Genomic DNA, 13,428 nt, shown 5'->3' on the forward strand with positions numbered 1-13,428 from the left:
CAGCAGTGATCAACAGCCCACGCCTGATAGATAAGCTAAAAATCAGAAAAACCCATTGTAAGACTTCCCTAGAATAGTCACTTGAAATGTCTTAGAAACTTCCTGCTTGTTTTTTTTCAGTTTTAATATTGAATATGCCCTAATAGAGTACTTTTTCATGGATTTGTCTACTTTTCAAACCACATAGGCCTTTTTGTATTCACGTCTTGTAACAAGGAGTATCACAGGTCAAGTACGTTCTGTGAAAAAGAGCTGCCACTCTCCCCCACCTTTCTCTTTTTCCTTTGAAGTTTATATCTGTTAGTTTCATTTGATGGTCCTACTTCTAGTGGACATGATTGTAAGCAATTATTCCTTTTTCAGCTCCCTTACATTCCTCCTTGCCCATCTCTTTTCCAATTAACCACTTTCTGCATGAAGAGAACTATGAATGTAAAGGTCTTGGTATAAGCAACCTCAATTCTGTAAAGCTATAAAAGGGCCTCCCAATGTTTGGTGCAAACAAGGATGTCTCAGCTCTAGAAACATAAGGTTCTAGAAAGAAGAAAAGGAATTCAAGTCCCATATTTAAGTAAAGCCTCAGAAGCTTCTTTTGGAAGAAACTTATGACAGATCCACAGGAATAATGCATTCAGAAAGGAAATAGTATGAAGAGGATTAATCAGCCATTCACTGCCACCAAAAATCCAACTATTTAAACACCAGCAAATAACCTATCCAGATTTAAACAGTGAGCCCAGGATTATTGCGAGCAGCAAATGTAGGACTGACTGAGTTAAAAAGTCCTTGGCAGTTTTATCAAGTAAACCTTTACAAAAATAAGTCAGGAGCCAGACTATTTTGTTTCCAGCAAATAATTCAAAATTACTGGAACTGTTGTATTAGTACAAGGTATGGGCCTGAAAGAATGAGGGCTGAGAATCCAAGTATGTTCTGTTAAGTCATCTGTAAGTCAATGATCTCCTTCACAGACAAAGAAGAAGAATGGTCTATCATTGCCAGCCGTTCAACTCCATGCATATTGAGACTCCGTATTTTGGTATGAAGAAGAGACACAGCACTGAAATTCCTATTAATAAACAAAGGTCTTGATACCAAAACCTCCTTTCACAGTGTGGAGCCAGCATTGGAGATATGTATATCAACCTTTCAAGCATCACAATGAGGAGCATTTCCAACAAACCATGATTGTCCAAAAACATTCTATTCTCAAGACTAGATAATTTTATTATGTCTTGTTGGCATCCAAGACTAAGTGGTCTATCTAATGTCATGTGTTCTCCCACTGGTGTCATTCACATGACTTGTGAGCCTGTTTTAAAGGCCAAGATAAAACATGTAAAAGGGAACTTAATACTTCATGTATTGAGTACAAGTCAGCTCTTCTGGAGAGGAGAATCTAATACTCCTCCCTTAATTTTTATGTTGTAGTATGCTCATCAGCTAAACACAGCACAAGATGCTGCATGAACTCTGCATTGTCTCAGCCTCCAGGACTCTGATGTACACATTACTCCTTTCAAGACTGATTCTCTGTCATTAGAACATTAGAAGTGATGCAAACATCACAGACGAGGAGAATCCCTCAATTACATTATTCAATGTCACCACTGAACCAGATTCTGAATGACTGTTGGGGCATTCTACTGGTAATTTTCTTCTCTCACAGTAAAGAAAGGCACTTTTGATGAAACTCATTGATGAATACAGGGAAGTAAGTATCAAAAAAAGAAGAGAAAAATAATCTGCACTTGAGGAACACATATATAACTCTACTCCCCTGTGCAACTATTATAAATCTAAAATGCTTTGCTATTCTACTTTCCACCCTTGCACTAGAAAACACTTCCTGTAAAATGCCTCCTCTCCCAAGTTGTGTGGGAAACAGTTCTATGCCTTCCCACTGAATCTCTTAACTGAAGCACGCTCTGAGAGGTTTTTGAAAAGGGACAGACATGGAGGTAGCAGAGTTGTGAAGAGACAAAATCATATGTTATCTTTCAGTAACAGCACTCACCATGCACAAAGACATATAGGGACTCCAGGCTGAGGAATATGGGGAGATGGAAAAAATAAGAGACTGGAATCACAAGATTTGTTCCTGATTCTCTATTGCACATGGTCTCAATGTAACAGCGTTTGTGCTCAGAGCTGGGATCGGCAGATGCCCAGAGTAAAGGAATACTGCTATGTCCTTTGATGCTGTGGCTGCCCTAACATATCCTGAGGATGAACAGCAGTTTAAAGTCTAGGTGTTTGGCTTCAGGTAAACGACCAGTCTTGATACCCCTGGGTTTTTTTGTATTTGTTGGAAACAGAAGAAAAATTTTCCAGGGGCAAAGGATGCAAGGCTTCACTCTCCTGATGCTGACAACATTTGTCCCTTCAAAATGATGGTCTTAGACTGCACTGTGCATTTTTCTGAATATTTAAAAAATCTTAGAGACAGGATGTTTGATGTACTGCTACTAAGTCATCACAGTTAGAGGTGTGGGGTGGGCCACACCTAACATGCAATGCAAAGAAGTTCAGAGAACATGACTATAACCAAGTACAAATCATTATCCCAAAATGAGTGGGCGGGAGATTGGCAAAGCTGCAAAACAATTAACCTGTGTTCATAATAAGTCAGGATTAATTGGTAATTTTCTTGACAAAGATGTAACAATGCTGCTTCTGCCAATAATTCTCATAAGACAATCACCTTTCCTGGGCTAACTGCATTTAAATCTCTATCCTTCAAACACCTCTATAGTTTTCAGTGGCGACTGTGATAACCTAAAAAAACAAACTAGAGAACAAAAACAGACATAGAGAGTTCCACAAGGATGTATATTTCACTAATCATGAGCCAACAATTTGATGCACCAGTAGAAACATCTGGAGCCCCTGGTGGTCTAGTGGTAAAGGCGCTGCGCTATCACCGCCGAGACCCGGGTTCGATTCCTGGTCAGGGCCACTCCCGGGCAGGTGGGGCTCATTAGCCCTTAAAGGCAACCCACCTACGTCCTAAGGACCTCACTGCCACCATCCAAGCTCGCTTGGCCCCGGCAGATGAACCTTAGGATTAAAGGGTGGGCTCAGTTCCGCGCACACTGTGTCTCACCTAAAAAATCCAATGCGCAGGCTGGAAGGTGTAAAGACCTTCCCCGGATCTTCGCTTGCGAAGACTGGCCATTATTAGAAACATCTATCTTTGAGATCCATGGGTGGAATTCAATGATTACAGACAGAAGGGACAGGATCTGAAAGTAACTTCACAAGATTTTACAAATCTCTTGGTCAGTGATGATATGTGATGGCAGCACAGGAGGCAGAAAAGTGCTGTAGAGATTCATGAAGAACACAGCTGAAAAAAATGCAAAGAAAGTGAACAGGATCATGACTGTCTAATCGAAATAAAAGATAAGCCAGTGAAGGAAGCAGCTATATCAGAGAGCTGTATTTTGGACAAGTGAAGTATTCAATGTGTTTCATATGTGTGAGTGGAACAGAAATAGAAAAATGCACATTCTGTCCTATGAATTCATGCCTGAAGCAAGTGATGGTGAAAGTAGTGGGGTATGAACATAATTATTTAATCTTCTCTCTATCTATCTGGTCTCGAGTGACAGAAAATATGCAGAATCCAAGAGTGGACCTGAACACAATCATTTCAAGAGAAAATACTTTCCCCTTCTGGCATGGTTTCTTCTGTCAGCCCTTTGAGTTGATCATTATCTACCTGCCAACACATTAGAATGATCTCTTAACACTGACTATACAGGCTATAAATGACAGGGCAGCTGTGGAATAAGAAAGGAGATCAAATAGGATGTTGAATCCAATCTCAGAGGACTCTGATACAAGCAAAGGGAAATTCTGTACCCTTTGAGAATTGAAATTATACTCCTTGGTGTTGGACAAGGCAGAAATTGCAAAATACTGAGTTGTCCTTTATCTGGGCACTAACAAAGAACCAGAGCTGAAGTTGCTTCCTGTTCATTTTAAAGATCTCTCCAATACGTTTTCCAGCTGCTGATGTTGTTTTCTAACACAAGCAAACTAATTTTCATAACATTAGGCAAATTTTAACTGGAGTGCTTCACCAAGCCACTACTGTAACTGATAAGAGCCACCTGGGCCTTAGGGTTCAAGCTCGGGTCTGAAAATATCAGCCAATTTAAAAAGTTTATAAAGCCTAAACAGAAATCAAAACACAAAAATAAGCCACACAGAACAGAAGCATCCAACAGTGAAATGTAAAGACAGATTTAAAATCCTGTCCAGTATAATGACAACAAATATTTTGGGGGTGTGAATTAGTAACTGAAATTACAACCAAAACAAACAAATGAAATTACTTTATTCAAACCGATCATTTCTATGGTTCTGTGCCAGAATTCAAGACAGTAACAAACACAGATGTCTCCAGTCATATGCTCTAATATTTTTCTCTGCTGATGGTTGCCATGTGATGAAAGCACAGAATCTTGGCTGTTACCAGACCAGGACAGACTGAAATGGCTGAGCAAATGAGATTTTATGTTCAAACCTGGACCTCAGGAAGAACAGCTGGAGGAAAGATCTCTTGTCTTACAGAAAGATCTCCCAGTTAGTGATCACAAAGAGGTGGATGGAAGGGACCCAAAGACTCAGCAGCAGAAGCTCTCAGAGGCAATCATTCACCTCAGTGTGCAGGTGTATCACCAAAATCTGCTTCCAGAGATGTTCAGGTACTCTCTTCAGTGGGTTTTCCTCTCACCAAGGCCTCCTCTTCTCTCTTTTCTGGCTGTTAGGGGAGTGCGGTGGTATGAAGTCAGTGCTGCTTTTTCCTTTGCTCCATACTTGAAGCAACACTCTGGATTCCTCACCTGGTGTTGTGTGTTAATCCTTCTCTGCGAGCAGAGGCTGGAAAAAAACAAAGTTTTTTTACTCAAAGATTTTCAGTAATCATGGAGGACTGATACGTGTGGAAAAACTGCGGTACTGCTCTGCACGTCTCGGCCATCACCAGAAATCTGGGTCTCCCTATCACACAACTCCTCTCTGTCCTAATAGATGAGACCACAATTCAGTATAACAAAACTTAACTTCATAAGCTACTGTGTGAAAACACAGTCTTTGTATTCCTCCTGAACACCAGAATACCTTCTTCACTCTTTGCTTCTGACTCACATGACTCATCTATTCACATGCATCCTCCTCTAAATCCTTCTCCCACATCAGTATGCTTTGTCTTTTTTCTTTGGGTCTTTTACTCATTTCCTTGTATGGGAGTCTACTTCCCCACTCCAACACATGCTGAGGACCTTGGTGCAGGAGAGATGGGGGTATGAGAAGGCTGATCTTTAAAAGAAACCAAATGGGGATAAGGAAAAAAAACTTTTCTTCCTGTTATTATAAAGATATATTTTTGACTTGTACATGCTGCAACATTCTCCTATTTAGGCATGTTATGGGGAAAAGTCAATATCATCTTCACCTTTTTTTACTTAAACATCCTTAGACAGTCCTTTAAAAAGAAAACTCCAAAACACTTAGAAATGTACAAAGTTTATTTTTGACAGTTTGCATTTTGCAGCTAATCTAGTAGGTAAAGCTTGTCCCGTGTATTGGCACATTGGCTTGCTCCTAAACATAAGTGACATTTGTTGAGAGCTGTTTATTAAAAATATTGCTGTATTTTAAAAAATACACTCTCCTTGAGAGTCCAGCACAGAGCCAAACATCACAGAGCACAGAGGACCTGGAAAGATGTTTAGAAAGCAGGATTGCCAGCTATGTCACTGCACAGAAAGTTTGGAAACTGAATTAGAAATCAAACTGTCAACCATGTGTATTAAGATAGGATACCAGTCCAGAAACTTATCCCTTGGCAATATGCTGAAATAAAGGAAACAAAGGCACATGAGAGGCAGCCAACTTCAACCTCATTTCCCTCTTTTGAAGAGACTTTTGAGCTTTCCTATTCCTACAGAAATGCACAGTACAGTTTGTCTTTTCTCACAAACTGAATTAAAATCACTTTGCTCGAGCTCTTGTATGGCTGCCTTAAGGACTGAGCACAGAGAGGAGCATTCCTAGGTCTATAAGCAAATATATAGGTTCCTAACATGAGTGCAGCTCACAGCCAATACAATAATTTCATAAATATTACTGTATATAATTCTATGAAGTTTTATAATTTCAAAGCTACTGGTGAGCATTTCACTTCCTCTTCTGGTTGAGTAAGTGGAATGGGGAAAAAGCTCATTCCTGACAGAAGCCGACATTAAGGGTTGATTCTCTCCAGTGATAAGAGTTATTGCAGTGAATCACCACGTACAACAGAATGAATTTCCTTTATTCTCTGCCTGCCAGGAGGTGTTAAAGTATCTGCCCATATGTCTGTCCACGTGTTTACACATCATTATGTCATACATGACTGCACCTCAAAAACTCAGAACAGTCACACAGTGGGAAGGATTACCTCAGTTTTATGGATATGATTCTGAGTTACAAGGAAGTTGTGTAAAGTCATTTACATTAACAAGAGTTGTATAAAGTCATTTAAGAGATAACTGCACACTAAAATTCAGTGCCATATAGACTTCCCCAGTACAGATGTACACAGCCTTGGTCACACACCAGCACCTAATCTACTGTGCTTCCAAGCTGCAGGAATGAGACAGAGCAGAGCACTAGGCGAGATGATAGTATTGGGTCAGGAACCCATGCTAATATTTTTAAGAGCTAGTTTGGGCTGTTTCATCATATCCGCAGAAAGTTAGCGGGAGAACTGAGAAGCATGTTGAAGTCTCATGAATCCAAATGTTAAAAGCAGGAACTTTCTTTCTCCCTGAAAAGCTAGGATTATCTTAGAAGTTCAGATTTTTTTTTTTATCCCAGAGCAGAGGGAATTTCTAATCCAAGTGATGCCCAGCATTCTCTTGATAATATACAGTGCAACTAAGAAAGGCAATAAATAAATGGGGTTTATTTATATCCATGACTGACTGACACTAGCAAGCCAGGACAGCTGACAACAGAAAGCCAGCCCTCCCTCCCCCATATTTTGGGCACAATTTCAACCTGCCTTGCTGGACCAGGCAGGCCAGAGAAAGAAGCAAGTCCGAGTCATGAAAATTTTCTTGGGGGCATGGGAGGCGGGGAGGGGGGAGGTGTGGGTGTGTGTAGGGGGAGCGTGATATATGTGTGTGACACAGTACATGCAACTGTCACAAACAGTATAAACAACTGTATTCCAGTGAAATATACCTGTACAAAAAGAGCAGTGAGCAGACTCATTGACAAGAGAGAAACAGCAGTGGAAGTCAGCATGAGCCTTCCTGCTTCCCATTTTAAAGAGACTGTGTCTTTAACACACACACACACACCCTGACTGCTAATGCCCTTCTGTACTTGATGGCCTTCATTCTGGTATCTCTCATTCACCTTCTTACTCCCTGGATTGTGGTTCTCTTTTCTCTGGCTCTTCCCCACATTTCATTTCATAACTTCAGACACTCCTTTTACCCTATTCACACACATTTTGGCTTCTATTTTTAGTTCTCAATAAAATAATGCCAGATTAAAACAAAATCCAATTTGGATGGGCAAAATCATCCTCTCTATAGGTAGCTTAATGCCAGAGGGCCAGATGTGAGACAGAAATAGCCAAGATATTATATAACCTCTCCCCAGTCTTTGCACACCTGGTCTTGAATGACATTTTCAACACAGCAAGAAAATACAGGCAGTTCGTCACAACCTCACTACTGAGAACAAGCAATGATCAGCCGCCAGTCAGGCAAAAATGCCAATTGCCTGAAGTCATTACTTATCCTGCTTCAGAGTTTTCTTTGAGTCTGTCAGAAGTGAAGGATCCTAAAATTCAAGCTGGGTTCTAGTTCTTAAACAAGGAAGCCAATTTCTAGAGACTGTTCTTTCCTTTTTCTCCTGCTTTCCCAGAAGTCCTGACACTTGGAAAGTCCTTTCAGTGGCATGAGATCAGTAGCAACAGGAAAAAGCTCCTTCCTCTCATAAAAGAAAGGCAAAAGGGTGAGTAAAGGTATGAGAGGCAGGCTGCTCTCACAGGTTAAGGAATAAATGTAATTTCTGATCATTAGAAGAGAACACCAACCCTCAGATCTACCTGAGAGGCCATGGCTGAGTTGGACATTACTGTCTTAACATCATCTGAGAAGGGCCTGGAATGCTGCTTCTGGCAGAACTTTACACTCTGCTGAGATGTAATGAGACATATAGAGTTTTTCATAACCAGATAAACTCAAACATAGTCATGTCCTGTTGATGACTTGTATCTATTTTAAAGGTACTGATTAGAAACATCAATATTTGCTCATTGCTAGTCATAAGGTAATGTTCCCTGCCCCTTCAAATAATATTATGAAATGGGGTTAGGAGAAGGTCTTTCTTAACTCTCATCCTTTCCCTTCTGGTCCATCTGGTACTACAGGCTTGTGTGTCATTATCTGACCTGGGACTGATGCAACAACTAAAGCAGGGAGAGGAACTATTTTTTCCCCTTCCTCTTTGCCCCCTTTATAAAACTGAGGAAGTCATTAAGGGTAAGAGAGAGACGATCCAGGGTGTTTTGGTGATGCATGAAAGAACAATGGATTTAGGAAGATAATTATAAGAACAAATGTGAAACTAAATATCCTTTCATTGTGACTGATTCTTTGCCCTCCCAAAAAGGGAGGCACAAGAGTAGGATTCAACACAGGTTCTACTGCTTTCCAAAATATGATAGAATGGACCAATTCTGTTTCTTAATAATCCTTTCTCTGCATGGAGACAGCACTACAGAGAGATGCTGACAGAATGTTAACTGTTAACGAAAGGCTGCAGGGTGAGAGGCTGCACCGGAAAAATATGATGCAAAGTGCTGGATATGACACCAGAGTTCCCTCTTCAGTGACCCACCCAGGGCTTCTCAGCCAGACAGGTGCGTCTGGAAGGATTTATGTGAAAGAGCTCATCATTACTCCATTCCTGGACTAGGGAAAGTAATGAGGTGATATCAAAAGTTGCTCTTCTGTGTCATAAGATATCTTGTGCCTGAGATGCCCAAGTAGTCTGAGGTAGAGGTTACTTGAGGTGCCCATTTGAAGGTCACCTTTTAAAGTGAAGACCACTTGTGCAGTCAGTCACAGCAACAACAGAGAGAACCAGGAAGGTGGCAAATGAAGACTGGAATTAACAGGATTAGTGAGACGGAGGAGGCGTACCAGCAATGTGCTGTGCAGAAACCTGAGTGATTTCTTTTCCCAGCTGCTCCAGCTGAAATCATAGCCAAGGTTCTTCTTGGGAATGTGGCAACAATGTAAAAATAAATACACTGGTGTTCAACAATCTACTGCCTTCTGAGGCTGCAGGAAACCTGGCATAAGCTGAGGAAGCCTGGACAAGGCTGGGCAGCTGAGAATTCCACCCTAGTGCAACAAATGGCTGGGAGTCTGAAACAGGCCATGCACAGTGGTAACAGTACATATTCAGTCCCATTCCTACCCTTTGTCATTCAAGAGAGTTGAGAGACATGGGGTGATAAAAGAATCTCCAAATTCCAGGCATTTTTTTTCTGTTTAGATCTGGCAAACAAGATGAAGTGATTGTATGTGTCTTGTTTAAATGCCTGCTGTATTTACTTGCCTTTTTTTTTTTTTTTGGTGCAGAACAATTTTAAAGTTTGTACTTTTGCACACCTGCTAAACTAATCTCTTTTTTTCCTTAGGCTCACATAAAAGAGGCTGCATTTAAGGCATAATATTAATTCAAGCAGTAGACAAGGGTAGACAACAGCCAGTCAAGGCTTAGCACAACCAACGTTAACTCCAATTTCAGATCTCCAACAACTAGACATACAGTAACATGACCTTCTTTTGAAGGACCATACAGTAATCTCGGATATAAAAAATTTCAGAAATACACAGTCTTCCTGTAGATTTTCTGTAAAAGGAAACAAATCTGGAGCATGCTAGATGGTGAGAAGAGGAAGTACAAAAGTTCTCCTTACTGTCACTAGTTTGCAAGCAGGCTCCATTCATTGCTCTGTACTGGACAACACTGCTTGTACATTCATCATATTTGGATGGCATTCATACACTGCTCTCCACCTTAGCCTAAAGAAGAAAATCACTAGAGAAAACAAAGAACAGCAACCTGTTTTCTGCATGGAGCAGCTCCAAACCAGATTATTAATCCCCATATTCTTCGACTAGTCTCTTGGCAGTTCAGGATCCAGTTTTAAGCCCTTAAGGATTTACACTTTATTTCAAAGAGCTGCATACTTTCAGGACTCGGCATTCATGCAGATTTGGAGGCCAGGTGAATGTCCAAAATAAACAGACAACTGTGCATCACCCTGCAACTAAGCTGAGACACAGACCTAGGAATCACAGGGAATAAAATCAAGTCTATACCAACTAGCTCAAGAAGTTTCCTCCCTAGTTTCAGACTGAGTTTTGACATTCACTTGTAGGATGTATTCTCAAGGGAACTAAAACACAAATAAATTAGTTTTGGACTCATGTTTTAAAACAGACTAGGAAGAGATCCAAGACCCTGCATAAATTAAGGGTCTTCACTGCTGTCAAACTCGAAATGCGTATTACCAATTTTTACCTCCCCTAATCGGTAATTCTAATGTTTTTTCTCTCCTCCCAGCAAACACAGTGGAAAAGTTATATGGTCATTAGTAATATAAGCATTAGCACAATAAAACTGCATCACTGTTAATCAGTCTGAGTATGAAAAGGTGAAAGTCCTATCAAGTTTGGAGCCAGGCATCAGTCTTGCCTAGTTTTAATCATGATTCATATTTGTTTGTTATTATATAGGCTATTAGTGCATTATGGTTTTACCATACCAAAACAGAACCCCAGAAGCATTCTGTGTTCTGAAGTTTGAAAATAAAAAATTCCCAAACTCTCAAGAAGCTGTCAGGAAATGAAGGGGAAAAGCCTAAAGACAGAACATAGATATGAGAACACTCATACAGCAACTCAACATTTGCTGTTAACTTTGCAAATGAGAATGAGAATCGCGTTCTGAGTTGGAAGGGACCCACAGGGATCATCAAGTGAATGGCCCATACAGGAATCAAACCCTCAAAACAGATAAAATCAACTTGTGCATCTACTCCACAACTACACTGAAGGGTTATCCATACTTTCAGATTGTTCTTGTCTCCAGGCTCTTGCAGACAAGAGTACAGCTCAGGAACAGAGAGGCTGCTGTTATGTTTTCATAAAGTACTCTTCACGCTCTATGTTCCCTAAAACCTGCTTTGTGTTAGTATTTTCAAAAAGGACAAATAATAAATATAATTAATTTCTAACTACGAGGTCCTATATAAGCCACAGAACTTCCTTGATGTTACTTTACAGTTGTTCAAAACCTCAGTTCTTGTGGAAAAATTATATCTGTTTCACCTAGACCTTCACTTTCTTGAGAAAATGAATTCACACTGACTTCTACTCTCCGTTTATGCCAAAGGATCTGTCCTCAAGAGCTTGAGTCCACTGCACAAGTGTCTACAACTGCTATTCTACAGTTGCAGCACTAACCACCAGTGAACTGTTTTTTGGATAATCTGGTTAAAAGTTTCCATACTGCCTGACTCTCTCTTCTGTTGAGCATCCTCCTGACTTTTGGTTAGATGATGACTTGTGACACCTTTATGCTGCTTCTCCACAGAGGCCTACAACTATTCTCAGATAGGCTGTTAGAGAAGAAGGCCTATTCAAGCTTCTCAGACATTTTTGAGTATTTGTGTGTGAGTTTATACAGAGGTTCTGCCTGGTTCCTCTTTTATCTCTGCAACTTTTCAGAACCTTCTATCTTTAAATGCTTGCAGTTTATTCTTTATGATTTGTATGTCCAACCTCTCTAGTTGGTATCTAGGATACTAAATACATGTGAGACAGTAACCCCAAATAAGCTGCTGCTGAGGGGAAATTGGGGCCCTAGAGTAAGCAATCAATGGAGAGTGAAGAAGAAAAACAGCTGTTCCTGCAGCAAGGACCAGAGTAGTTTCTGAGACACACAAACTGGGCACAGAAGCCTCTGACACATACCAGTGGCGTGGTGCAAAGCTGAAGACAATATCATTCCCCAGTTTCCAAGAACAAACATTCTGCTCTAGTTAGCTTAATCATCGAAATACTTAGCACTGCTCGTGCAGCTATATACCTCTTCTGGCAAGAAGGAAGCTTTGAGTGACCCACTCATCATGGTTCTGCTAGCCTACCCTTAGCCAAACTAGGGCTTTATATAAGCCCTGACACTCTTAGCTACATGGCAGGCTAAACCCTTTGTTTGAGCTTCAGAGAAGATAAGTTTAGTACAGTACAGCAAGTCTAGTCCTACAGGAGGAAACCATGAGCTGAAGTTCTCAGTTCTCACTGGATTACAAGTATTCACAGAGAAGGTGACTACCCTGAACTTTGTAGCTGTTATCTACATTATATTCTTTCTCCAGCTCTGGCTGTTGTCTTCCTGCATTAATACAATCAACAATCCTCATGCATGCACCGAATAAATATTCACAGAAATGGGGAAGGACATCAAAATGCTACTTACAGTTATCATGGACACACATAACAACAGTACCCAAAGGAGATGTAAAGATTCTCTTGCAAAAGTTAAAACTACAGGGGAACAACTATGACAGTGCTCTTCAAAGTGTGAAAAAGAAGGCAGAATTCAGCACAAAACACCTTCCTGTAAGTCAACTAAACAAACAAGTTTCTTCGATATATTGAGAACTCCATTTTTACATTTACTTGCTAATTTGTCTGTAACCTTACTTAATATACTGAACTAAAAACAACTTGAGCTATATAGTAGACCAGAACTTCTGCCTCAGTTATACAGATACTAAAGGGTTGACATAATTTCATTTATTTTGATAATCCCATCATACACCAGAATACACGTTCCAATGTGCCACTGGGTCTTTTTTATTGACTATGGCTCTTCACCCTATAAAATTTATGGTAGGAGTTTTTGCCAGGTGGTAAAGTGTGGGAGTCAGTTTGGAACTGTACATTAAGTGCATTAGATAAAGGATCAGCAATAAAATCACCAACATTAATAATGAAAATGTAATCTTTAAATTTCAGAGATAAATATCCAAGAGATGAACTGGGTAGTTCACCCCTACAAAAACTTTTCTTTCAGCCTATGAAAATACACAGATCACTGCATTAGTGATACTCAAGTCATGTTTTCGAGGTTTCACAGCAAAACAAAAGGTCAGAAATGCAATTTTTCAAAGCATTCTAGAACATACTTTGTCCATATATTCCATTATAGCACTATCACAAATTACTATGGGCCATGGATAATATGGGTTCCTGAAGACTACACTTGACCTGCCAACAGGTCTACATCAATGAAAAATGGATTTAGGCCCTCATTTGCTGAGAACTTAACAGCATA

At 40.2% G+C, this 13,428-nt stretch overlaps 1 protein-coding gene across 8 annotated transcripts in view; it reads right to left on the reverse strand.

The window, feature by feature from the left end:
- The window catches only part of TTLL5 (tubulin tyrosine ligase like 5), a 152,193-nt gene that overhangs the window by 14,756 nt on the left and 124,009 nt on the right, over window positions 1-13,428 (reverse strand). For 4 of the 8 annotated variants that reach the window (XM_050335280.1, XM_050335279.1, XM_050335282.1 and 1 more), the window contains 2 exons: window positions 4,854-4,890; window positions 4,329-4,771 (listed from right to left, as the gene is read on the reverse strand). In XM_050335280.1, the coding sequence (XP_050191237.1) occupies window positions 4,741-4,771; window positions 4,854-4,890 (68 nt within the window). In that variant the 3' untranslated portion in view covers window positions 4,329-4,740. Of the gene's footprint in view, window positions 1-4,328; window positions 4,891-13,428 lie in introns of those variants that run through there. The other 4 variants (XR_007631432.1, XR_007631431.1, XR_007631433.1 and 1 more) reach the window with 3 other exon arrangements.

The sequence above is a fragment of the Myiozetetes cayanensis genome, unplaced genomic scaffold, assembly GCF_022539395.1.
Source record: "Myiozetetes cayanensis isolate MyiCay16 unplaced genomic scaffold, myiCay2020 scf6-25, whole genome shotgun sequence".
In the NCBI taxonomy this organism is placed as follows: domain Eukaryota; kingdom Metazoa; phylum Chordata; class Aves; order Passeriformes; family Tyrannidae; genus Myiozetetes; species Myiozetetes cayanensis.